This window comes from Anabrus simplex, chromosome 7, assembly GCF_040414725.1.
Source record: "Anabrus simplex isolate iqAnaSimp1 chromosome 7, ASM4041472v1, whole genome shotgun sequence".
Lineage (NCBI taxonomy): Eukaryota > Metazoa > Arthropoda > Insecta > Orthoptera > Tettigoniidae > Anabrus > Anabrus simplex.
Window position 1 is genome coordinate 233828414 of NC_090271.1, and position 24268 is coordinate 233852681.

Sequence of the window (24268 nt, forward strand, 5' to 3'; positions counted from 1 at the left end):
GACCACTTGGGGCTGGAACCGGTCTCGTCCTGTTCCCCGCCTCGCTCATTCCTCATCACACATATATCTCCATCCTTCTTTGGGGTAGGCCCATCCCACCCCACCCTGTTACGAGTATGCCTTCCTCTCCTTTATCCATTTCCTATACATAAATAGTGAGAGAGCAGCACATGCCCTCATATAAACCACTAAGTGCCCTCAAAATATTTATTTCTCCGTACGTCAGTTCCCCTACATACTAACAATAGCAGTACTTTTAGTTAGTGCTAATCTCTTTTCATTTCTTTCTGCCACATGCTTCTTAAAATACAAAAACTTAGCTATTCTTCCTGGGGTGATCCATTCTTTATTTAACAATTTAGCTATTGTATAAAATTCCTTCTCTCTTTCTACTTTTTATTTATGTTCATCACCAAAATATTTAGTTCTCAGTGCATTTGTTCCCTTACATGTTCTCAATAAATAAGCCTTTTCCATTATTTCTCCACAGAATAAACAATGATTTTCATTATGGTTCTCTCTCAGTCCCTTATTTTTATATAACCCCATTAGCCACCACACCACACCTCTTAGTTCTCTATTTGGAATTCTTTCTTTTATTATTGACATGTTTTGAATAATTCCGCAAAATTCTGCTAGTGTTCTTTTGGTTTCACATTTTGCCCTAATCATCTGTTTCTCTATGTCCCTCACTCTAATAGTTAAATTTAATGAATCTCTTCTCTTTACTGTTCATCTCTATGTCTCATTATTCTCCTATTCCTATTTTATCTAGCAAAGTTTTCACTTTCGATAGGCAATAATCACTATCTAAGTGTTTCATCTTGTGTTGGTATGCTAGGTTCAATATTTCCCTCCCTTCTCCCCTTCCTAATCTTAACAAATATTTTATTACTTTCCTGCTTATGTCTGCTTGGATGCTGATATCTTCACATATACTTTTAGCTCCACTATTTGCTGTGCATTCTGGTAGATCCAATACTATTTTACATACTTTATTACTTATTACATCTAGTTCTTTTTTACCTACTTCGATACCCTATATTTCTACACCATACAGTGATCTTGATGCCACAACAGGATTAACAATATTTTTGTGTAGCTTGTATTCCATATTTGGCATCTTCCTTCTAAAGACCTTATACTTGATAGGGTGGCCAGTCCTTTCAATTTGGCACGTCTTATCTGTTCCTTCCACATCCCGTTCGATGTTATTATGATTCCCAGATATTCTAATATATTTACAACTTCTAATTCAACACCTTCTAACCACCAGCGCCTTTCGTTTCTCTTTGGTTTATTTACTCTTTTACAAACCATTACTTTTGTTTTCTTGATATTTATTTTCAAATTTCATGTACTACAGTATTCGGCCGTTTTCTTAAGACTATTTTGCATACCGACTGTCGTTAGTGAGAGTAGAAGGATGTCGTCTGTGAAGGCTAGGCCAGGAATTTCATTGTTTTTTTAAAAAAGGGCTTGTCCTATCCTCCTTCCCCTGACATTCCATTACATCATTAATAAAAAGCAAAAACAGAATTGGTGATAGTTTACATCCCTACTTAAGTCCAGTATTCGAGTGTATCCTGCCTACCATTAGATCTTCCTTTAATCGAGCATATCACTTCTGCGTATAATTCTTCTATGGCTTTAATCATTTTATTTGACATCCCCATCTCAGCCAGCTTCGCAACGACCGCCCGTCTGCTAACTGAATCAAAAGCTTTTTTGTAGGTCTATTGCAGCAATATATAATCTACCGCCTTTCCTCCTTATGTAATTTTCTATTAATGTTTTAATTATAAATATATTGTCTGTAGTTCTCATTCTTTTCCTGAATCCTGAATGGTACACTGAGAGTATAGAGTAATCATCTGCCCATTTTATAATACTTTTAGCTAAAATACCGATGTAAGTCTTACTGAGTGTATCCAACAAGGCAATACCCCTATAGTTGTTCGTGTTCGATCTTTACCCCTTTCTTTGATATATCGGGCAGATTACTCCTTCCTGCCAACATCTGGGAATTTTTCTGCCATCAAAGTTTTTGTTAAATATTTCAGTTATTATTTCTAGCATCTGGCTGTTATTTCCTATCTCTTTCCAAAATTCATACGTAATTCCATTAGCAGCACCTGATTTTCCGCCCTTCCCTTTTTTCAATGTATCTAGTACCTCCAGTACACCAGTCTCATTTTTCTTCCTTTCCCATGTGACTTTACCCTCTAATAACCCATTAAAATACGTTAACCACTCCTCATTGGATATGCTTACTTGATTACAGCTTTTATAATCTTTACATATTGTGCTAATTCTTTTCCATACTGTCTTAGTTTCGTTTTCTTTACAGTACTTATGTAATAATTTTGCCTTTTTGTCCTGCCAGTTCCTTTTTTCGCTTATTAAATCTTTGTGTTCCTTCCTCTTTTTACAAAAGTCTTCTCGTAAATCCTGAGATCCTTCATTTCTGTACATTTTCAATGCCTTGATCACTTGATTTTTCTTTTCTTTGCACTCCTCAGTATACCATACATTTTGTTTATATTGCCTTCTCTTACTCACAACCATTTTTTACCAGCTACTTCTATTGATCTTTCAAGCATTCTTATTACTTCATCTACGTTATTATCCCCTATCATATACTCAATACCTACCTTCAAAATTTCAAAGGTTTTACCCATATGGTAGTCCCCAAATTCGTCTTTCTGTTCCTCACTCCACCTGTAACTTACTAATTTTCTCTGTTCGTAGTTGAAATATTGTTTACCTTCTTGTTTACCTTCATCTCTCAGTAATCGAATAGCAACTGGTAAATGATGAGACGCTGTCCAATTTTTTTATCTGAATGTCCTTAATATAAGTTAAAGCCTCTCTAGATGCCAACACCAAGTCTATAATATTCCCTCCTGACTCGACTATGTATGTTAGGTTACCTGATTCGTCCCCCGGCCAGCCCCCATTCACTATGTACAATTCCTCTATCGCACGCATTTCCAGTAATTTCTCTCCATTTTGTTACACTCTTTGTCTTTGCTTTTCCTTCTTTCTATTAATATTTCATCAGTTTCTTTATCGTATTATGGATTATTTAAGCTAACCCTTGCGTTGAAATCACCCATTATAATTATTCCTGCTTCTTCATTTCCTAATTTAATCTGGTTTACAACATCAATAAGCTATTCAAAGAAGTTTTTTTTCTCAAACGGGTCCCCGATGGGTGGTTGTAACCAAAACCAATGAAAATCTCTCTCCCACTCTGGTTTCCTTTCTTTACTTTTACCCAGATAATTTCCTCACATCCCGATTCCCATAGATCTGCTTGCATATTTCGTCTTTTACGATCACTGATATCCCTTCCGGGTAACGCCCTTTCAGACTCCTTTTATGTTTCGTTCTACTCCAGACCTTAAAACCTGGTATTTGCACATTTTTGCTAGGAGACAACCAAGTCTCTACTATCCCAATAATCTCACTATCTCTCATTAGATCTATAAATTCCTCATTTCCCTGTTTGCCTAATATACCCTCGATATTTATTAATCCCACGACCCAGTCTAGTTATTTTTTCGTGGGTATATCTGATATCGCCAAGGCCTTACTTCTCGTCATTCGTGCTTTTTCTAACTGTATAATGGATCCACTTGGGGAGCTAACTATTTCCTCTTCTAACCCCCTAGCTTCCTTAGACCTTGTCAACCCTTTTTTGCCCAAATGTCTTTCAAACTTAACGTAGGCTTACGTTTCTTTTCTTCTTTCCTCCCTGTGATGTCTTGCCTCCTAGGGACCACCTCTTCTTCTTGAGTTAATCTCCTGAGTTAGTGATGCCTGGTTTCGATCGCCGCGTCATCCAGTTCACTGTCCCTGCTTTGTTGGTTGCCACACACACACCTGCTGACTCGGATTTACTGCCGTCACTCACTAGACCGCTGGCCTTCCGCATAGCTGACGCATCAGGGCAATGTCCCAGGTCGCGGACCTGACTAAAAGTCCATATCCTGCTCCAAGAATCGGCCGCTGTTATAAGTCTGTTTCCACGGTAAATGCTTTTAGGCCCGAGTGCCGCACCTTCCCTTGATGAAAACGTAGTGTTCGCATATTTCCCATTTCTTCTTGGTCCAATTCTTTCTTAATCCATATTTTTGTGTCCTTCAAGTTTTTCGTATTTTCCAATTTTTTCGAGTCTTCAAACTAGATACCATACATACTTTCACTGGTCTTTTTCCCATATTCCTTCCTAATCTAAAGGCACTATCGATATCACTCTCGTTGCACTCGACCTTCATACTCTCCTTGATTAGGGAAAGTATTCTGTCTAACATGTCGTTAAAGTTCTCTCTTTCTGTTTCTAACATTCCGTAGATTATTGTGTTTCTCTTCCTATCTTCCTTCGCTCGTGTCTTTTCCTTTTCTTCCAGGTTCCTTAACCTTTCTTCTAGCTCCAGTACTTTCGTCCTCATTCCACCTATTCCGTTTTTATTCTGCAGTACGCTCTCTTTTGATATCCTCGACTTCTGATTGTATGAATGTCTTCAAATCCTTGAATTCATTTTTTTCTTCCGTTAACATTTCCTTGGTCTTCTTCGCTTGGCATTCTTGCATGGCCTCCTTGAGCTTCTCATGACAGCGCAGGGCCAGGATTTAGCTCCACTCCACCGATCACTAGTAGCACCATCACCACCACTAATGAAAATACTATTTGTGTAATGTTGAAACTGTTTTTCAGCATTTGAGATGATTTCGCCTTCCATCTGCCCAGCCATCTGCTTATAGTACACCTGTATTGATCAATTGAAACTCCCATGTTAGCACACTACTATACTTTTCACACGTTCAGCACTACGTCCGCTCACCTCGCGAGCTGAATTGCAACTATGAAAGTTCCTTGTGGGGATCAGTGTAAGTACCTGGGTGTTAATATAAAGAAAAATCGTCACTGGAGTAATCACATAAATGGGATCTTAAATAAAGGGTACATGGTTATGAAGGTATTTAGGGTCATAGTAAGGAAGTAAAGGAGAGGACATACGCAGTACGTCTCTGATAAGACCCCAACTAGAGCATGGTTCCAGTGTATGGAACCCTCACCAGGATTACTTGATTCGAGAACTGAAAAAAATCCAAAGAAAAGCAGCTCGATCTGTTCTGGGTGATTTCCGACACAAGAACAGCGTTACCATAATGTTGCAAAGTTTGAGCTGTCAGTGGAAAGATGGCGTGGAACGAAACTAGTAGACGAATAATTTTGAATGGTGTTTTTAAAAGTAGGAAAGATCACAATATAAAGATAAAGTCGGAATTCAAGAGGACAAACTGGGGCAAATATTCAATAGGAAGAGGACTTAGGGATTGAAATAATTTACCGAGGGAGATGTTCAATGAATTTCCAATTTCTTTGCAAGTGTTTAAGAAAAGACTAGGTAAACAACAGGTAAGGAATCTGCCACCTGGGTGACTGCCCTAAATGCAGATCAGTGGTGACTGATTGATGATAGAAGATATATACATTTGTTTACAATTAAGAAATAACACATTAAAAATACCTATTACTTAGCACAGCGCTGTTGCATTTCCTTATAAAAGATGAAACATGGCTTCAGACACGGTTTTGAATAAATATGAGACAATTGTAATGTCTCATAGGCGTAGATCGTAAGCCTCTACAAGAATTCTCGATGATATCGGATCGAATCCCATACTGTATACTACATACTGTACCTTATGGTGTAAACCTGCAGTATCAGTCGCAATCTTTGCGAAAGGAAGCCATCTCCGCTATCTTCGGGAATTCCTGAACATTTTTAATGTACATAACCTCTATCCACATGCTGCCAAACGCCCTATGGCTACAGTCGCTACACAACTAAACATGGCTGACATTTACACGTATCGAATATGCATCTTCTACAGAGATGTAGTGTTGGTAACCTCTGAATAGACGCATTCTGCTAACCTCTGAATATAAGCGGAGAATGTACTAGCATTTTACAAACTCTTATTCTATCATGGTCGAAACGATGTCTGTAATATTACAGCACTTTAAAATAGCAGTACACAACACTGGAAAAAAACATGCTTAATGAAGCACGTGATGTTTCGGCATCCCGACAACGGATCTTCCAGTATTTTAGTTCGTACTGGACCACCGCAATGGTTTGGTCGCCTCAGCCTGACGTCTGTGCTGGCCGCTCCACTGCAGGTGACGTGGAAGCAGAATCTTTCGTGAGGAGTCGAGTTCCCAGGAGAGTGATGAGGGCAGCACCTGCCGGGGCCGTCAGCAGGATAGCCATGACGGACAAGGTGAGCACCTGACTGGCAACGTGCGCTTCTTCCTGCCGGCCGAGCGTTCGCACCATGTCGAGGGCGACGGGACCCAGGGCCGCCTGAAACATAGACACGCTCTGATCACATACATTCCTCTCGTCAAGTGAAGCTGCATACCGTTACTGAGCCAGCCAGCTCCTTCCTTAAACCAGCCCATTCATGCATGCAAAGATACACTGTAAAGAGTATTTTTATTTTACTCAGATTATTAAAGAGAATAGGCAACTTATTTTGATAAGGATTACGTGATTACGGTGTGTATAATATTACAACTATTAATATGAGAGTTAGCAGGACAAAAACACCTTTTTTTTGCTAATTATTTTACGTCGCACCGACACAGATAGGTCTTACGGCGACGATGGGACAGGAAAGGGTTAGAAGTGGGAAGGAAGCGGCCGTGGCCTTAATTAAGGTACAGCCCCAGCATTTGCCTGGTGTGAAAATGGGAAACCACGGAAAACCATTTTCAGGGCTGCCGACAGTGGGGTTCGAACCTACTATCTCCCGAATACTAGATACTGGCCGCACTTAAGCGACTGCAGCTATCGAGCTCGGTAAAAAAAAAACCACCTTTTACCTTCACCCTCGAGGGAGAGAATATTGAATGTGTGAATACCTTGAAATATCTGGGGAGTACAATATCAAATGAAGGAAGTGCCGAGAACGAAGTGTTTAACAGGGTGAAAAAAGGATCCGACTTCTTATATCAAGTACTGAATATAGTATGGGACAAGGGAGTTCCTCAGAGGGCTAAACAGACCCTGTTTAAAACTTATCTCCTGCCCATCATGACGTATAGTCTGGAGAGTTATGTCGTACATAAAAGAGAATTAAGTCAATTGCAAGCTTGTGAAATGAAGTTCCTTAGATCAGCTGTGCAGAAAACAAGGAAGGACAGAATTAGGAATGATCAGATATGAAGAGACCTGCAGGTGACTCCGACCATGGAAGAAAGGCTACGTGTTGCAAGACTGAAGTGGCTCGAACACGTTAAGCTGGTGCAGGCGATTCCAACACAAAGGAAGTATTTTGAAAATATCAGATAAGAGAAGACGTAGAGAAGAGAGGAGAAACATGGGATGTCCGAGAGAGAAAAGAAGCATACCAGAACCGCAATAAATGAAGGCACATCGTTCTTGAACAACCTACCCGGCTCGCTGGAAAGAAGTCATTATGATTATGATGATGATGACGATACCACACTTTAAAGTCCTACTGCTTCTGAGGCTGATTTATTTTATTACGAACAATTAGAGAACAACGCTTATTGAGGCTTCTTTTTACAGATAAGTAAACTTTATATACCATAGCGTACTCCTTTCTTATGATCTCCAGTTCTTCCACACGTACTAGGCCAGTGTAAACTAATAAAGTTACAACAGCTACAACAGTACTTATGTCTAGAAAAAGCATGTCATCTGCGTACACATGAGAGCCATTATGTCTTATTACGAGAGATAATCCCATGACATCATCGAAAATAGGAGAGGTTCTAGCACAGACCCTTGGAGTGCTCTGTATTTAACAGTTTGCCTAAATTGTCGCCAGTTGAAAAGCACTGTTTTGATTTGAGTGTGATGTCGCACAACCACTTTCTACGAGTGTGGATAAACACACGACGTCCTGCGGCGACAGAGATACCATTATCATGGTAACATTGGCCTCGAGGTTTAAGAGAACTGAAAATCGCAGATAGCGGTTATCGCACAAGAACATAAGAGGTAAGGCTTCAGCACTCCCATTATTCCTCGTCCGAAACACATTATTCCCGCAGGGAAATACCCCTTGCAAAACTAAGGAAAGCGGTTACTTCTTTAAATAGAGTGAAGGCAGATGGAAGGCAACAGGGCGCGGATATATCTGTAACGAATATTTGTTATGATTCTCACGGTGTCATGTCTTTCATTGGCAGCTAATTGGTAAAGGAAAGGAATCGGCTCTGTATCAAAAAAGTTATATTGGTGAAAAATACTGGCATTTCCAAAGAATCAGTTACTATGAACATCATGAACGCTTGTGACTGATTATAGTAGTTCTGAATAGTATGCTACTTTTACCATACCATCAAAGGACTAAAGTTATAAAAGGTGAATTCTGTGACTTGGTTCTAAAAGGGCCAATGCCACTTTTTAAATATCGAAATTGAGATAGTAACATAAGCAATTTTGCTCTAATCACCTTTAGGTTGCCTATATGGCGTTGTGCGCTCACCAGCCGCTAGATGGTACCGTTTTCTTCGTCTGTAGTAGGTTTGAGCGTTATCAGATCAGTACAGCGTGCGCTGTTGCGACGTAAAGATGGCCGCGCCACTCTCTGGTTGCACCAAGGAAGTACAGCGTTCCGTAATCCTTTTCTTGTGGTATGAGGGTGTATTAGGAGCGGAAATTCATAGAAAAGTCACTCGTCTGTTATTCAGGATCATATCACGCACTTGTTCAATATTGGTATCATTTACGGCTGCAGATGGACGCCCCGATCTTTCCTCTTCCATCACGTTCGTGAGACCCATTTTGAACTGTTCAATTCACTGGTAAACACTTCTATGTGGCAAAACATTGTACTCGTATTGTCCTGAAAGTCTTCGATGAATTTCCGTTCCTGATACACACTCAGACCACAAAAAACGGATTACGGAACGCTGTCCTTCTTTGGTGCAAACAGAGAGTGGTGCGGCCATCTTTACGTCGCAACAGCGCAATCTGTACTGATCTGATAACGCTGAAACCTACCACTTAGACATAGACAACGGTGCCATCTAGCGGCTGGTGAGCGCACAACGCCATAGAGGCAACCTAAAGACAATTAGAGCAAAATTGTAGATACTTATTGACTTGCCTACGTTAATTTTGTTATGAATTGTTATAACCATTAAAACTATGCGGCATCAAATCGAAAGACCTTCCCCACGCTTCTTCAGAGGCCAAAAGCCATTAATTACCATTAAAACAACTTTCCCTGATGAAGCAGAAGCAATTATTAATTTCACAGGCACATATTTTTGTCTAGTTTTCTTTATAGGTTTCTTAAGCAAACCCTTGTGTACAGAACCATCTCCACAAACTGTCAAAAGAGTTGCCTTTCACTCCTTATGCAAACAAAGCTGAACGGAGCCTTGAGCGAAAGAGTTACCCTGTTTATCACAACACTCTTTATGAAGTCTAGATATATGCAATGGATTTTCTCCAACCTGTTGTTTATGTAGTAATCTCTTGTTCCTTAAAATATGTCCAAACCATTCCGACAGTCTTCTTTGAATTATGGCAGTAAGTATGGTTTATATATGTAATTTTCACTGTGGCATATTCCACAGATTATCGCTGCTGGATGATGTGTCAGTTAACGAGTTCGTGAGGATATGACAGATAAAAGATAATTCTGGTCTTAGTGTACTTAATAAGAAATTAAGTGTCCATTGATAAGTTTATATGGAGTGAGAATTACTACAAACTGCAGACAAAAATGTTGGATTCTGCTTGTGTTATTGAAGTTTGGTTGGCAGCTCTGACATGTTCGAAAATTTTAAAATGTCGCTATAAGTGAACAGAAATTAAAACGGAAAAATAATGACGGAAATTTAAAAAACATTTACCGATGTACACAACTGAAAATGTCACTTAAAGGGCGTCTGCCACCAGATCAGTGCTCTTTAAAGTGTTCACAGCAATTTGTCTTTTCCTAGGTTTATGAGTTGTATTTGCTTCCGGTAGCAAAGTATCATCCATCACAACTTGGGGGAAACAAGCGAGAAAGCACGGCTGAGGCTATCCAAACCTATCCAAATCGTGTCACCCTGTAGTGAAACTTCTACATCAACAAGGACTCTAATAAAAATAAGAGTTAAATTATCTTACAAGGATGCTCCTAATTTTGTGACCCTAATTTTTGTGTATTAGTTGTAAAACGTTTACGATGAGCCCTACTAATTACTGAGCAGTTCTCAATTGGGACTAAATGCGTAGTCTATGTTATCCTTACCTGGACTGTTGCTTTGGGGAACCAGGCCAGAGAGACGAAGAGCTTCTCCTTCCACGTGAGGTTTCCACCGAATGCTACCACCACGGAGATGAAGATTCGGCACTGAAACATTTACAATACATACGTGTACTGATAAACCTTAACACAGAACAGTAGGTCGCCATATTTTTGTTAGGTATTATCGCGACGATGGAATACGGCAAGGCTAGGGTTAGAATCCATCATCTCCCGAGTGCTACGTGGCCCCAACTTGCTCGGTATTCATGAGCAGCTCCCTCTTTATCGAAAGTCGACAGAGGTATTGTGGCACTTCATGTTCAGCCAAAAAGCGCCTAACACTAGAGTAGAATGGAAAGCCGAAATTGACTCTAATACAGGGTGGATGGCGCCAAATCTAACTGCTTACAAATGGTAGCTGAGGCTATAGGTTTATTATTATTATTATTATTATTATTATTATTATTATTATTATTATTATTATTATTACCGAAACGGAAATGTCACCGCGACATTCATTATCAAAGTATTTCTGGCGCAACACGTAACAACACCTATACGAGAGGTTTGGAAAGACCGCTGTGCGCGCGGGTGACGGGTGTAGTAGCTAGGCACACAATCCGCTCGCTGCAGGAGAGCCAGCCAAGGACAGATGACGTAGCCATCGAACATTCCATTCCTTCCATCTCATTATCTTCAGAACCGGATGCGATATAAAATTTCTGATCACATCATCGTGTAGCCCTTAATAACAAAGGATAATATACCAAATTTCATCAAAATCGGCGGTGGGATAATCGAGTAATAGAATGTAGAAGATTGTCGAATTTGAAACCACACTGCCCGGTCTACGGATATAAAAGGAGCTCGTTGAGTTCGCTTAAGTCAGTATCTGCGTGTATTCCCAGCTGCCACAGTGTGCGAGTCAGCTGTGGAGATATCTATTCGAGGTCGTTACTCTGTCCAGCAGACTGCCGACGATAGTTGTGTTAACAATTACACGTGTTCGTGTCTAAATTTCTAAGTGTCGGAGGTAAAAACTTTGGACTCTATTTTGTGTGAGATAGACTATCTCGAGTCGTCAATAGTTAATAGACTTGTATATTGAAATGGAAAAGCTCGAGTAATTAACATTCTTTCTTCGAGCGAATGTCCGACTCGTTGGCTGAACGATCAGCGTACTGGCCTTCGGTTCAGAGGGTCCCGGGTTCGATTCCCTGCCGGGTCGGGGATGTTAACCTTAATTGGTTAATTCCAATAGCACGGGGGTGGGTGTATGTGTTGTCTTCATCATCATTTCATTCTCATCACGACGCGCAGGTCGCCTACTGGCGTCAAATAGAAAGACCTGCACCTGGCGAGCCGCACCCGTCCTGGGATATCCCGGCACTAAAAGCCATACGACATTTCATTTCGAGCGAATAATCGTGAATTATTATTGACTTGCATAACCTGTAACATAATAGTAACAGTATTTATTCCGTAAAAACTGTGCTTTAATTTATTTCACAAGACTGTTCCTCAATGACAGAATTTGTTCCGCAAAATCTGTGCTTTAAATTATTTTAGTAAGACTGCGCCTTGGTGTCAGAAAAGGTTTAAGACTTTTTGAACTGTGATACTCTATTTGAGTTACGTCGACAAGTGTATTGAACGACCATTGTTTCATTTCTTGAACTGTGTTAATTTTCCTTTTCATTACAAACTGTGATACTCCATTAATTTGAGTTACGTCGACAAGTGCATCGAACGACTATAATTGTATTTACGTTGAACTTTGTTAATCTCTTTCTTTCATGGTGAACTGTGGAACTTGTAGATTCTACGAACTGTGTTGTGTAATAATATTCAGTGCAGTGGGGTAAAGAAGTCTCGTATTAGATCTCATTGACATTCTGTACGATGCCTATACACTTCTTTACTCCCTTTATGGGATTTCAATGTAATTAAATTCTAAATTAATTATTCCACATTGCATGCAAACGGTCCTCAGGCGCCAGACTCTCGGGTTTGATCCCAGTACTTCAAGATACGTCAACCTCCGTGGGATAACGTCGTGCCATGGTGCTGAGAGGAGATCCATGGTGAGGGGGAAGGAGTCCGACAACGCCGGATATCGCCGGCGCCGACGCCGAGGGACAGCGTCTCTTCCAACTACTGCTTGGACTTTCTAACATTCATCCTTCAGGTATGTAAAAGGTGATGCATTTTTGTCTAATATGAATAAACAAGGAGTTTAATTAAAAAATAACTTATTCAAATACCCTTTTCTCTGTGGTTCCTAACATGGCCCGTACACGTCCTGGCGTCAACCCATGCTCTCCGCTGAAGTTAAAGTACGGGCGTTCCGGTTACATTATTATTATTTTATTATTATTATTATTGTTATTATTATTATTATTATTATTATTATTATTATTATTATTATTATTATTATTATTATTATTTCTTTCCTTCTTTCTTTCTTAATCTGTTTACCCTCCAGGGTTGGTTTCCCTCGGACTCAGCGATGGATCACACCTCTACCACCTCAAGGGCAATGTCCTGGAGCGTGAGACTTTGGGTCGGGGAATAACATTGGGGTGGAGGACAAGTACCTCGCCCAGGTGGCCTCACCTATTAAACTGAACAGGGACCTTATGAGGGGAGGAGAAAATTGCAAGGGATAGACAATTTTACAATATTGGATTTATGAGCTTCTTCGGTACAACGTACATGGAAGAAGTACTATTTAGTACATGCGCACATATGCTCCATACATACCGGAATATACGGTACATACGTTGTTGATAAATAAATTTGACAGATATTTAGAGGATATTTACTATACATAAATAGTCAAACTTAGCCTCCGTGGCTCAGGCCGCAGCACGTCGTTCCCCCACCACTGGGTTCCGAGGTTCAAATCCCGGTCACTCTATGTAAGACTTGTGCTAGACAAAGCGGAGGCGGGGTAGGTTTTTCTCCGGGTACTCTGGATTTCCCTGTCATCTTTCATTCCAGCAACACTCTCCATTATCATTTCATTTCATCTTGTCAGTCATTAATCATTGCTCCAGAGGAGTGCGACAGGCTTCGACAGCCGTCAAAATTCCTATCTTCAGTCCATCCCTGACCCGATCACTGACTTGAAAACAGGTTGAAGGTTTTCATTCAAATAGTCAAAATTATTAGTGGACGATTTTCGTTAGTCCTCTGTATATGGTGGATGGCTCGTGCCAATAAACTTCCTTGCTATATGGCAAGTGGCCAGGATGGCTGCTTTTTTTTTGTTGTAATTCTCTGTGTGAGGGTGGAAACTAAGTGTTTCAATGCTCCTGTGTAGTGTCTTTGGTATAATACCATTACATTCAATCACTACTGGAATGATGATAACATTGTTGAATTTCCACATGGTTTCTGTTTCTGTGGACAGATCTATGTACTTGGAAATCTTATCTGTGTGTGTTAATTGGAGTTTGAGAGGATTAGGGCATGCTATGTCAAGTATGAAGCAGATTTTCGGCTTTTATGTTTATCATCATCATCATCATCATCTGTTTACCCTCCAGGTTCGGTTTTTCCCTCGGACTTAGCGAGGGATCCCACCTCTACCGCCTCAAGGGCAGTGTCCTGGAGTTTTATGTTTATATCTCGTCTATTGCAGGTAAGTTTTATCAGAGATGGCACTTCTACCCCAGTAAAGTTTGAAATTTTCACTTTTCAAGACTGATTGGGGTTTGTACTTCCAATATGTTGTAGTACAATGGATTCGGTAATTTTGTCGGGCTAATTTATGGTGAATGATTTTTGCAATTTGGTCATATCAGTACTCGTAGTCTGTATTTGCCATTAAGCGACAACCTGAGGTTATGTGCTGGATGGTTTCTGGAGATGTATTACATCGTCGGCATTGATCTGTTTCGTTTGAAGATCCTTAAAATTAGTTGTAGTCCACTTTATGACTCCAAATGAGTATACGAGAATGCAGTATATGCTTTCTGTAGTTCCTTGTGGCAATGACTTGATCTTGTACGGCGAACATGTTTCTGGGTATATATCGGAGTGTGTCAGCCACTCATGCGACGCTTTTATGTCAATATATGGCTGATCTAACTCATTTGGGTACCATCCTGAAGAGGTTTTTTTTTCCACAGAGCGATCTTTTCCTCATTTGTGGAGATTGAAATTGTAAGTGAAGCCTGAGCGCTTAGTTTGAGGGGTGTAAAACCGTTATCTCATGCAACCATTGCACTACGTAGGGCAGAGGTTTCTGAATTATGTTTGAAGAAGCTTTTTAGTGATACAATTTGTTCACTGTGTAATTTATTAAGGTCTATCAGTCCACGACCACCATCAGAACGTGGCAGAGTGAGCCTTTCTGAGGCTGATTTTGGATTATGCATATGGTGTTATGGTCAGTCACACACTCACTTCCGTTTGAAGAGTAGTCCACTTTAAACTCCAGATGAGTATATGAGAACAGGTAGGGCAAACGTATTGATGACCTCAACGATGATTTTTCCTATGAGCTTAGAACGCACGATTCGTCTAACTCGTTGAATATACACTGACTGACAGAGCAAATGCAACACCAAGAAGGAGTGGTCAGAACTTTATGCCAATTGCAGGGTAGACTGACGTCACTGAGGTATGCTCATGATGTGAAATGCGCCGCTGTGCTGCGCACGTAGCGAACGATAAATGGGACACGGCGTTGGCGAATGGCCCACTTCGTACCGTGATTTCTCAGCCGACAGTCATTGTAGAACGTGTTGTCGTGTGCCACAGGACACGTGTATAGCTAAGAATGCCAGGCCGCCGTCAACGGAGGCATTTCTAGCAGACAGACGACTTTACGAGGGGTATGGTGATCGGGCTGAGAAGGGCAGGTTGGTCGCTTCGTCAAATCGCAGCCGATACCCATAGGGATGTGTCCACGGTGCAGCGCCTGTGGCGAAGATGGTTGGCGCAGGGACATGTGGCACGTGCGAGGGGTCCAGGCGCAGCCCGAGTGACGTCAGCACGCGAGGATCGGCGCATCCGCCGCCAAGCGGTGGCAGCCCCGCACGCCACGTCAACCGCCATTCTTCAGCATGTGCAAGACACCCTGGCTGTTCCAATATCGACCAGAACAATTTCCCGTCGATTGGTTGAAGGAGGCCTGCACTCCCGGCGTCCGCTCAGAAGACTACCATTGACTCCACAGCATAGACGTGCACGCCTGGCATGGTGCCGGGCTAGAGCGACTTGGATGAGGGAATGGCGGAACGTCGTGTTCTCCGATGAGTCACGCTTCTGTTCTGTCAGTGATAGTCAGCGCAGACGAGTGTGGCGTCGGCGTGGAGAAAGGTCAAATCCGGCAGTAACTGTGGAGCGCCCTACCGCTAGACAACGCGGCATCATGGTTTGGGGCGCTATTGCGTATGATTCCACGTCACCTCTAGTGCGTATTCAAGGCACGTTAAATGCCCACCGCTACGTGCAGCATGTGCTGCGGCCGGTGGCACTCCCGTACCTTCAGGGGCTGCCCAATGCTCTGTTTCAGCAGGATAATGCCCGCCCACACACTGATCGCATCTCCCAACAGGCTTTACGAGGTGTACAGATGCTTCTGTGGCCAGCGTACTCTCCGGATCTCTCACCAATCGAACACGTGTGGGATCTCATTGGACGCCGTTTGCAAACTCTGCCCCAGCCTCGTACGGACGACAAACTGTGGCAAATGGTTGACAGAGAATGGAGAACCATCCCTCAGGACACCATCCGCACTCTTATTGACTCTGTACCTCGACGTGTTTCTGCGTGCATCGCCGCTCGCGGTGGTCCTACATCCTACTGAGTCGATGCCGTGCGCATTGTGTAACCTGCATATCGGTTTGAAATAAACATCAATTATTCGTCCGTGCCGTCTCTGTTTTTTTCCCCAACTTTCATCCCTTTCGAACCACTCTTTCTTGGTGTTGCATTTGCTCTGTCAGTCAGCGTATGTCAATCCCAATGCCTGTTTTATTTCATTGTGTTGAATCCTTGCTGACTGGTTGTATCCAAGATATCGATATGTTTCATTTGTTGTTAGTGGTGAAATATATGTTGCTTCAGAGTAGATGCTTTGTGATGAGAAAGAGCCCCTCCTTATTGTCTGAGTAGCACATTTATCGAGTCCAAATTTCATGCAAATATCTGTGGAGAAATTGTGGGTAATTGAAACAAGGTGTGTAAGATTTTGTAGAGTGTTCTTCGCTTATTTTTATGGTGAATACATAGGTTGTTGAAGTTAGTAAATCTGAACGTGGGCTCATAGCAAGACAAAACCATAGCGGACTGAGGGAATCCCTTTGTAAAATGCATCTTTTAAATGGTATGAGGTCAGTTATCACATATTCTTCTCCATTGTGGAGATCAATAGTAGTTTTCCAAGTTTCGATGGTAATTGCTAGGGATGTCAACGTTTTAGAATCAACTTTGTATATTCTAAGGACCTCAACAAGCCAGTAATGTGGCACTGTGTCAAATGCCTTTCTGTAATCTATGAAACAAGTGTGAAAATTTCGGTTGTTGCATGATTATACCATCAATTGTTCTTTACAGCCTTTTGTGAACCGTTTGCAGTCCTTTTGTTCCTTAGCGATGATGGCACTGTCCTTGCAATGCTTCTGGATTCTATTTGCTATCAGTGATGTTATAATCTGAGGGGCTGCCTGGCCGAGGCGGTAAAGGCGTGCTCGGTTCGCCTGGAAGGACGTGGGTTTGAATCCCCGTCAGGAAGTCGTAAAATTTAAGAAACGAGATTTCCACTTCCGGAGGTGCATATGGCCCTGAGGTTCACTCAGCCTACACCAAAAATGAGTACCAGGTTAATTCCTGGGGGCAAAGGAGGCCGGGCGTATTGCCAACTACTCTACCCCATCACGTGCCGAGGTTAACAATGGTGGAAGCCTTTACCTTCCACTCCTCCAGGGGCCTTCATGGCCTGTACGGAGGTGACTTTGCTTTTTGATGTTATAATTTTATATAGAGTTGTTAGGCAAGTGATTGACCGGTAGTTAGCTGGATCAGCCGTGTTGTTATTTTTAGATTTTAGGTACGTAATTTCTGTAGTGAGAAAGTGTGGGAGGGCATTTGGTTTACTGATAAAAATTTGTATGTGATAGGTAAGTAAGGCCGCCTCTGTGGTGTAGTGGTTAGCGTGATTAGCTGCCACCCCTGGAGGTCCGGGTTCGATTCCCGGCTCTGCCACGAAATTTGAAAAGTGGTACGAGGGCTGGAACGGGGTCCACTCAGCCTCGGGAGGTCAACTGAGTAGAGGTGGGTTCGATTCCCACCTCAGCCATCCTCGAAGTGGTTTTCCGTGGTTTCCCACTTCTCCTCCAGGCGAATGCCGGGATGGTACCTAACTTAAGGCCACGGCTGCTTCCTTCCCTCTTCCTTGCCTATCCCATCCGGTCTTCCCATCCCTCCACAAGGCCCCTGTTCAGCATAGCAGGTGAGGCCGCCTGGGCGAGGTACTGGTCATACTCCCCAGTTGTATCCCACGACCAAGAGTCTGAAGCTCCAGGACACTGCCCTTGAGGCGGTAGAGGTGGGATCCCTCGCTGAGTCCGAGGGAGAAACCGAACCTGGAGGGTAAACAGATGATGATGATGATGATGATGATAGGTAAGTAACCATCTGGCACACTAGGGAATTTCTTATAGTAGTAATTGTGTATACGGTCTATTCCTGGGGTCTTCCAATTGTGTACATTGTTAATCGCTGTTACAACTTCCTCTAATGTGAAATCTGCTTGGGCCATGCTTTCAATATTCTCAGCTTTTTTTCTTGATAGTTTTAAGCCAATGTGCCTCTACATTATGTTTTATGGGTGCATCCCATTTAACCACTATTCTCTTATGCTCTTCGCAGTTGGTATCCCATTGCTATTCTGCATGTTAGGTGTCTCAAGTGTCCTAAGTTTGTTGTAAAATAGTTTCCCATTCCTATTAAAAAGAGAATTTTTCCTTTCTTTCTGTTGCCGTAGTAGAGCGCTTGAGGCGTTTAGCGAGGGCAGTTAGTTTTTACTTCATTGTGTCTAGATGTTCGGTAATGAGAGAGTTTTCTGCATCTTTAGCAGAGTGGCTTTTGGTAATCCTCAATAGTTTCCTTACGCGACTGCAAAGCCGAGGACTTCGATGACTATTGGTGTATTGACTAAGTCGACTGATGTTCTGACGTAGGTCTTCAATTCGTGATTTGATTCGGCACTGCCATGATGGTTCTCTAGGTATTTGGTTCATTGATCTATTTTCAGACCTAACTTTTCCCCCATTTGCCTCCATTGCTGACACTGCAGCACAGTAGATTGCAGTATGTACCTGGAGGAATGTGTTTATAAATATGTTGGTAGAATGTTTGTATTCAACTTTTCGATCGTGTATAAGAGATTGTATAGTTCAGTTTCACAGTATATTAATATAGCGCAGCACGGTTTGGTACAGAAACGCTCTACCGTGTCCAGTATGGTGGTGTATATCAATTTCATTTCAGAATCTCTGGATAGGAGGTAACAAGTGGATGTTGTTTACACGGACTTCTCCAAAGCGTTTGATTCAGTTCAACATGGTGCTCTACTAATCAAATTGTCAGCATATGGGATAGGAGGAAGCGCTTTGGAGTGGATTAGAAGCTATCTCACTAACAGGGTTTGCGTAGTAAAAGCTGATGATATGATGTCAAAGCCGGTACCACCCTACTTCAGGTGTCCCTCAAGGCTCTTTACTGGGCCCTCTTTTCTTTGTCATATCCATAAATGATATAACATCAGTTATACAACACTGTAATTTTTTTCTCTATGCTGACGACCTAAAGATATTTAAGGTGATAAATAGTGATTTGGACTGTAAGTTGCTACAGTTTGACTTAAATCTCCTAAGTAACTGGTGTAAAAAGTGGCTGCTTGATTTGAATACTTCAAAATTCAGCGCAATTACATTTTTACGTAAGTTGGAACCTGTAAATTACCCTTACCGTTTATGCAATTTCTATAGCTCGTGTGAACGAAATAAATGATCTTGGTGTGACACTTTCAAACTGTTACGGTCTTTTCTTCGAGAAACATTTAGACAAGATTTCTAGGAAAGGGTTTAAATTACTTGACTTTCTTAAAAGAAGCTGTGCCGAATTTGTTTTCCCTAGAACTCTAATAACTTTGTTTTGCTCCCTAATCAGGCCATCGTTAGAATACTGTTGCGAGGTGTGGCTGCCTTCTCAGCAGTATTTAATACAAAAATTGGAAAGAGTCCAAATAAGGTTCATGAAATGGACCAGTTAGAAAGGTTTGGGCATGTCTCTCTCTTCGTCGGATTACGAGTCTTTTTGTGAGACTATGAGCATGAGGACATTGCACTCACGCCGCAGATGTGTAAATGCCCTCAGCTATTTAAGGAGGTTTAGTTTATTTATTTATTTATTTATTTATTTATTTATTTATTTATTTATTTATTTATTTATTTATTTATTTATTTATTTATTTATTTATTTATTTATTTAAGGTTTTGAAATATGCATATATAAAGGTCTCTATATTTAGTTTGAACTTGGTTATTATTTTAGGAAATTAGTGTTATTTATTTAAGGTGTATTTGTTGTATATTATGTTTTATTGAATCATCTTTAATTGGGAAACAACCTGTTGATGATAAATAATTCTATTCTATTCTATTCTATTCTATTCTATTCTATTCTATTCTATTCTATTCTATTCTATTCTATTCTATTTAAACCCAATAAGTGCCCTTTCGAATTCATCTTATATTTCAGTTTGCCGTTCATTTTCTGCATTCTGTTGGTATGTGTAAACTTCGGTTTCTTGGAGATTTTGTGGGGCCATGGTGTTGGTGTAGGGTGCGTCTTTTGTTCATCTCGGTGATCCAGGTCCCTTACAACGAAATATTTTGTCCGAGCTAATTCATGTCTGACCGGTGTCTGTGTCTGTTGTGCCTGTTTCTGTATTTACCATTTTCGTTCATCGGGCCCAAGACTTTCCTTGGCTCCTAGTTTTCTATCAAATGTTTGTTACTTACTCATCGCGAAGCATTCTGCTGCCTACAGGACCTCGGCGTTTATTTTACTGTAGCTCTCTTTGCTTAGTTGGTATGCCATATACGTCTTGTTGATCCCGGATATGTTATGCTCTATGCACTCCCGTGCTCCACTGCTAGCTCTCTGATATTCGATATGAATTTTGTTTTCTCGAAGATCTGGAGACTGGCCTTTGCTGCTTGTGGTTTTAATTGCCTCATTTGCTTCCTCACTGTTCCAATGAAATAGGAAAAATCGCAAGATCATCTACAAATGCTAGACAATCGATTCCCATGTTCTTACTCTCAGACATCACCGTTTTCAATACCGTCTTTACTCAATTCTTAGCGCTGCTCGCGGATCACTTTCTCAAGCATTATTATTATTATTATTATTATTATTATTATTATTATTATTATTATTATTAACAAAATATTGTGGTTGTACCTTAATTAAGGCCACGGCCGCTTCCTTCCCACTCCAAGCCCTTTCCTATCCCATCGTCAATATCATCATCATCATCATCTGTTTACCCTCCAGGTTCGGTTTTTCCCTCGGACTTAGCGAGGGATCCCACCTCTACCGCCTCAAGGGCAGTGTCCTCGAGCTTCAGACTCTTGGTCGGGGATACAACTGGGGAGTATGACCAGTACCTCGCCCAGGCGGCCTCACCTGCTATGCTGAACAGGGGCCTTGTGGAGGGATGGGAAGATTGGAAGGGATAGGCAAGGAAGAGGGAAGGAAGCGGCCGTGGCCTTAAGTTAGGTACCATCCCGGCATTCGCCTGGAGGAGAAGTGGGAAACCACGGAAAACCACTTCCAGGATGGCTGAGGTGGGAATCGAACCCACCTCTACTCAGTTGACCTCCCGAGGCTGAGTGGACCCCGTTCCAGCCCTCGTACCACTTTTCAAATTTCGTGGCAGAGCCGGGAATCGAACCCGGGCCTCCGGGGGTGGCAGCTAATCACGCTAACCACTACACCACAGAGGCGGACCCATCGTCAATATAATTATTAAATTAATGTAGTAATGGTCCACCTTTCAATACTATAATATGTAATATTCTAAATTACATCAATTAATTAGGGACTAGTTTCGGTCGAGGCTGGCCATCTTCAGCCTTAATGTAAAACATCTAATAACTAAACAAACGTACATGCACACAATTGACATAAAACCGACTCGTTGGCTGAATGGTCAGCGTACTGGCCTTCGGTTCAGAGGGTCCCGGGTTCGATTCCCGGCCGGGTCGGGGATTTTAATCTTCATTGGTTAATTCCAATGGCCTGGGGTCTGGGTGTTTGTGCTGTCCCCAACATCCCTGCAACTCACACATCAAACATAACACTATCCTCCACCACAATTACACGCAGTTAGCTCACATGGCAGATGCCGCCCACCCTCATCGGAGGGTCTACCTTACAAGGGCTACACTCGGCTAGAAATAGCCACACGAAATTATTATTATTGACATAAAACAAATGAAACAAGTATATACAAATTGACATTAAAAATTGGGATTAAATTATGATTAAATTTGAAAATAAACTAGGTTCTAACTTCTTGAGTATGCTCATCATTGAGAATATTTCAAGTATTAATTTATATACACAGAACATCTAATCATTAATAATTCAACAATAAATGGGAACTGGTAAAATTTGATCCCGTAGTTCATCACCAAATTTATTTGAGTGGTGCTAGTCATATGCAAGCCATTGGACACCGCTGTAAATAACCATTAGCTGACGGAGAACTGTTAGATGTTGTTTCATCATCAATCAAGGTAATAAAATGAGATGCTCTCGTGGTGCTTGTTAAATCATGCTGAAATGTTGTTGGACATTGTAAGGATGGCACATGAAGATGAGATTAACACAGATACATTGTGTCTGGTATAAAATTTGCATTTCATTGCGGTGCCCATGAAGTTAACCTGAATAAATTAGATAAAATTAAATTAATGAATTGAATGAGAGAATGTGTTAGTTAGATGACATAGGTTATATGAGACTTACCTCTCAATACAGCTTGAGGTGTGTGGCCTATTGTTGTGTGTGCTTCAGACTAACTGTTGTGAGATTCAAATGAAAAGGAAGGAGAGGGGAGGGGGAAGGTCCTGAATTTCATCCCAATTTTTAATGTCAATTTGTATATATTTGTTTCATTTGTTTTATGTCAATAGTGTACATATAGTTTTGTTTAGTTATTAGATGTTTTACATTAAGGCTGAAGATGGCCAGCCCCGGCCGAAACTAGTCCCTAATTAATTAATGTTTTACCGGGCGGTACACCTCCACGCCGCTAGTTCAAAAATTGCGCCAATTTAATCTACTCTACAGGAGAAAGCCCGAACTTTGAAAAACTGTATTAATTCTACTGTTTCTCCGTAGATGGCTCTATGTGAGTTTCGAGGTGTTTTTGTTTGCTCTGTAGCAAGAAGTGTGGACATTCTCTTCTAGATGTCACTACATAAAAACTATACCTGTGCACTCTGGTGCTATGGAATGAACCTTCTTGAAGAAATATTGCAGTCCTAAGTTTTATTTTTACTAAATTTTGTTCTGTGGTTTGGGGGGTTGGCAATATAAATCAGTTCTTTCCGCCCGTTTTGAATGTAACCAATCATGAATTTTCTAAATTAATTTTCCACCAATCCTGGTTTTCTTCTTCAGTTTTGACATGTAATCTTTGGCTGACCAAAAAATGCTTGTGGGCGGGTGTTATTATTCATGAAATGTCTCGAATGTTCCACGAGGGTAAATAAACTGCTGATTTTCTGGGGCCGGGGCCACTTCAGTAACATCTTTTTTTGTGTATGGATATGTAGCAGGGGGCGGGAAGCGCCTCTTCCTTCAAGCAGCAGTTCTTCTACAAGGTAATGGCCTGTTAACATCTTCATTTGTAGCTAGCTCAGCAGTTTAACTCTCGGGGAAGGTTCGAAACCTTTAATATGTAACCGACCTTTTAAAATGTAAATTCTTTTCTGTCTATCTATAAAGTACAAATCTGTAAAGCGGGGATAGAGAGTGCTTCTCCCTCTCGAACTCCCCTTCATTTTTGTAGGAAGGAGGTGACTACGTTTTCATAACCGTTCTTCTCTCCTTTTATGTGGTAAAATTTTCCCATATGTGTCACCTCCCTAGTATGGGATTAGCCCCTGTATAACTGGCCGAGTGCCACCTAGGTTTTTGGCAATTTCATGTAGGAGTGCAAGCTACGCCTCCAGTCAATTTGGTTTTCTGGGCCATTTAATTAACCCGACATTTTGTTTTCCTCATGTAAAGGCCCTGTAGGTTGGGTATTAAATACCCCTGTTTTTTGGTGTGCCTTGAGGGCAGTCTTAAGTGAAGGTTGTCGTAGCCTTTGATAGGCTTGTAATATTGAGAGCGGTTCTGCTCTTTTCTTTAACATTGTAATTAGGAGCTAGTGCTCCTTGTACTTAGGGGTTTTCTGCCCTGTAGCTCTGTGATTGTGAGCTGAGAGCTCGAGAGTTAATGAATTCGGGCCGTAGTCCAGTAAATTGTGTACCTGATGTAACTTGTTGTTATTTGCTGTCAAAATTCTATACTACCATTGTTAAGTCTTGAAAATATAACCTTGTTAAAATTTTAATTCATCTTTCATGCTTCAGTAGTTGAAACCTATTTCAGCCAGCACCTTCTTTCTCCTCTGCCAATCCACAAAACTCCGTAACAAATGTAATTTACAATATTTCATACACTGAAGAACATGGAAATTGCAACACCCAGAAGAAGTGATATTACATTGCTGCAATTGAACATGCAGGACGAGTGTTCGGTTGTGCTTCGATGATTACACTTTCAGGTCCCTCTGACTGCAAGTTTAGACAACAATCAATACAGGATGTTCCCACCACGAACTGCAATACATTGATCAATTCGTCGAGGCATGGAGTCAATAAGGCCCTGG

At 41.3% G+C, this 24268-nt stretch overlaps 1 protein-coding gene across 2 annotated transcripts in view; it reads right to left on the minus strand.

Moving 5' to 3' along the window:
- Window positions 1-5130: 5130 nt before the first annotated feature.
- LOC136877070 (sodium/hydrogen exchanger 9B2) overlaps window positions 5131-24268 on the minus strand; it is a 72835-nt gene continuing 53697 nt past the window's right edge. For both annotated transcript variants that reach the window (XM_067150887.2, XM_067150886.2), the window contains exons 10-11: window positions 10300-10401; window positions 5131-6380 (exon numbers count right to left, since the gene is read on the minus strand). In XM_067150887.2, the coding sequence (XP_067006988.2) occupies window positions 6162-6380; window positions 10300-10401 (321 nt within the window). In that variant the 3' untranslated portion in view covers window positions 5131-6161. The remainder of the gene's footprint in view (window positions 6381-10299; window positions 10402-24268) is intronic.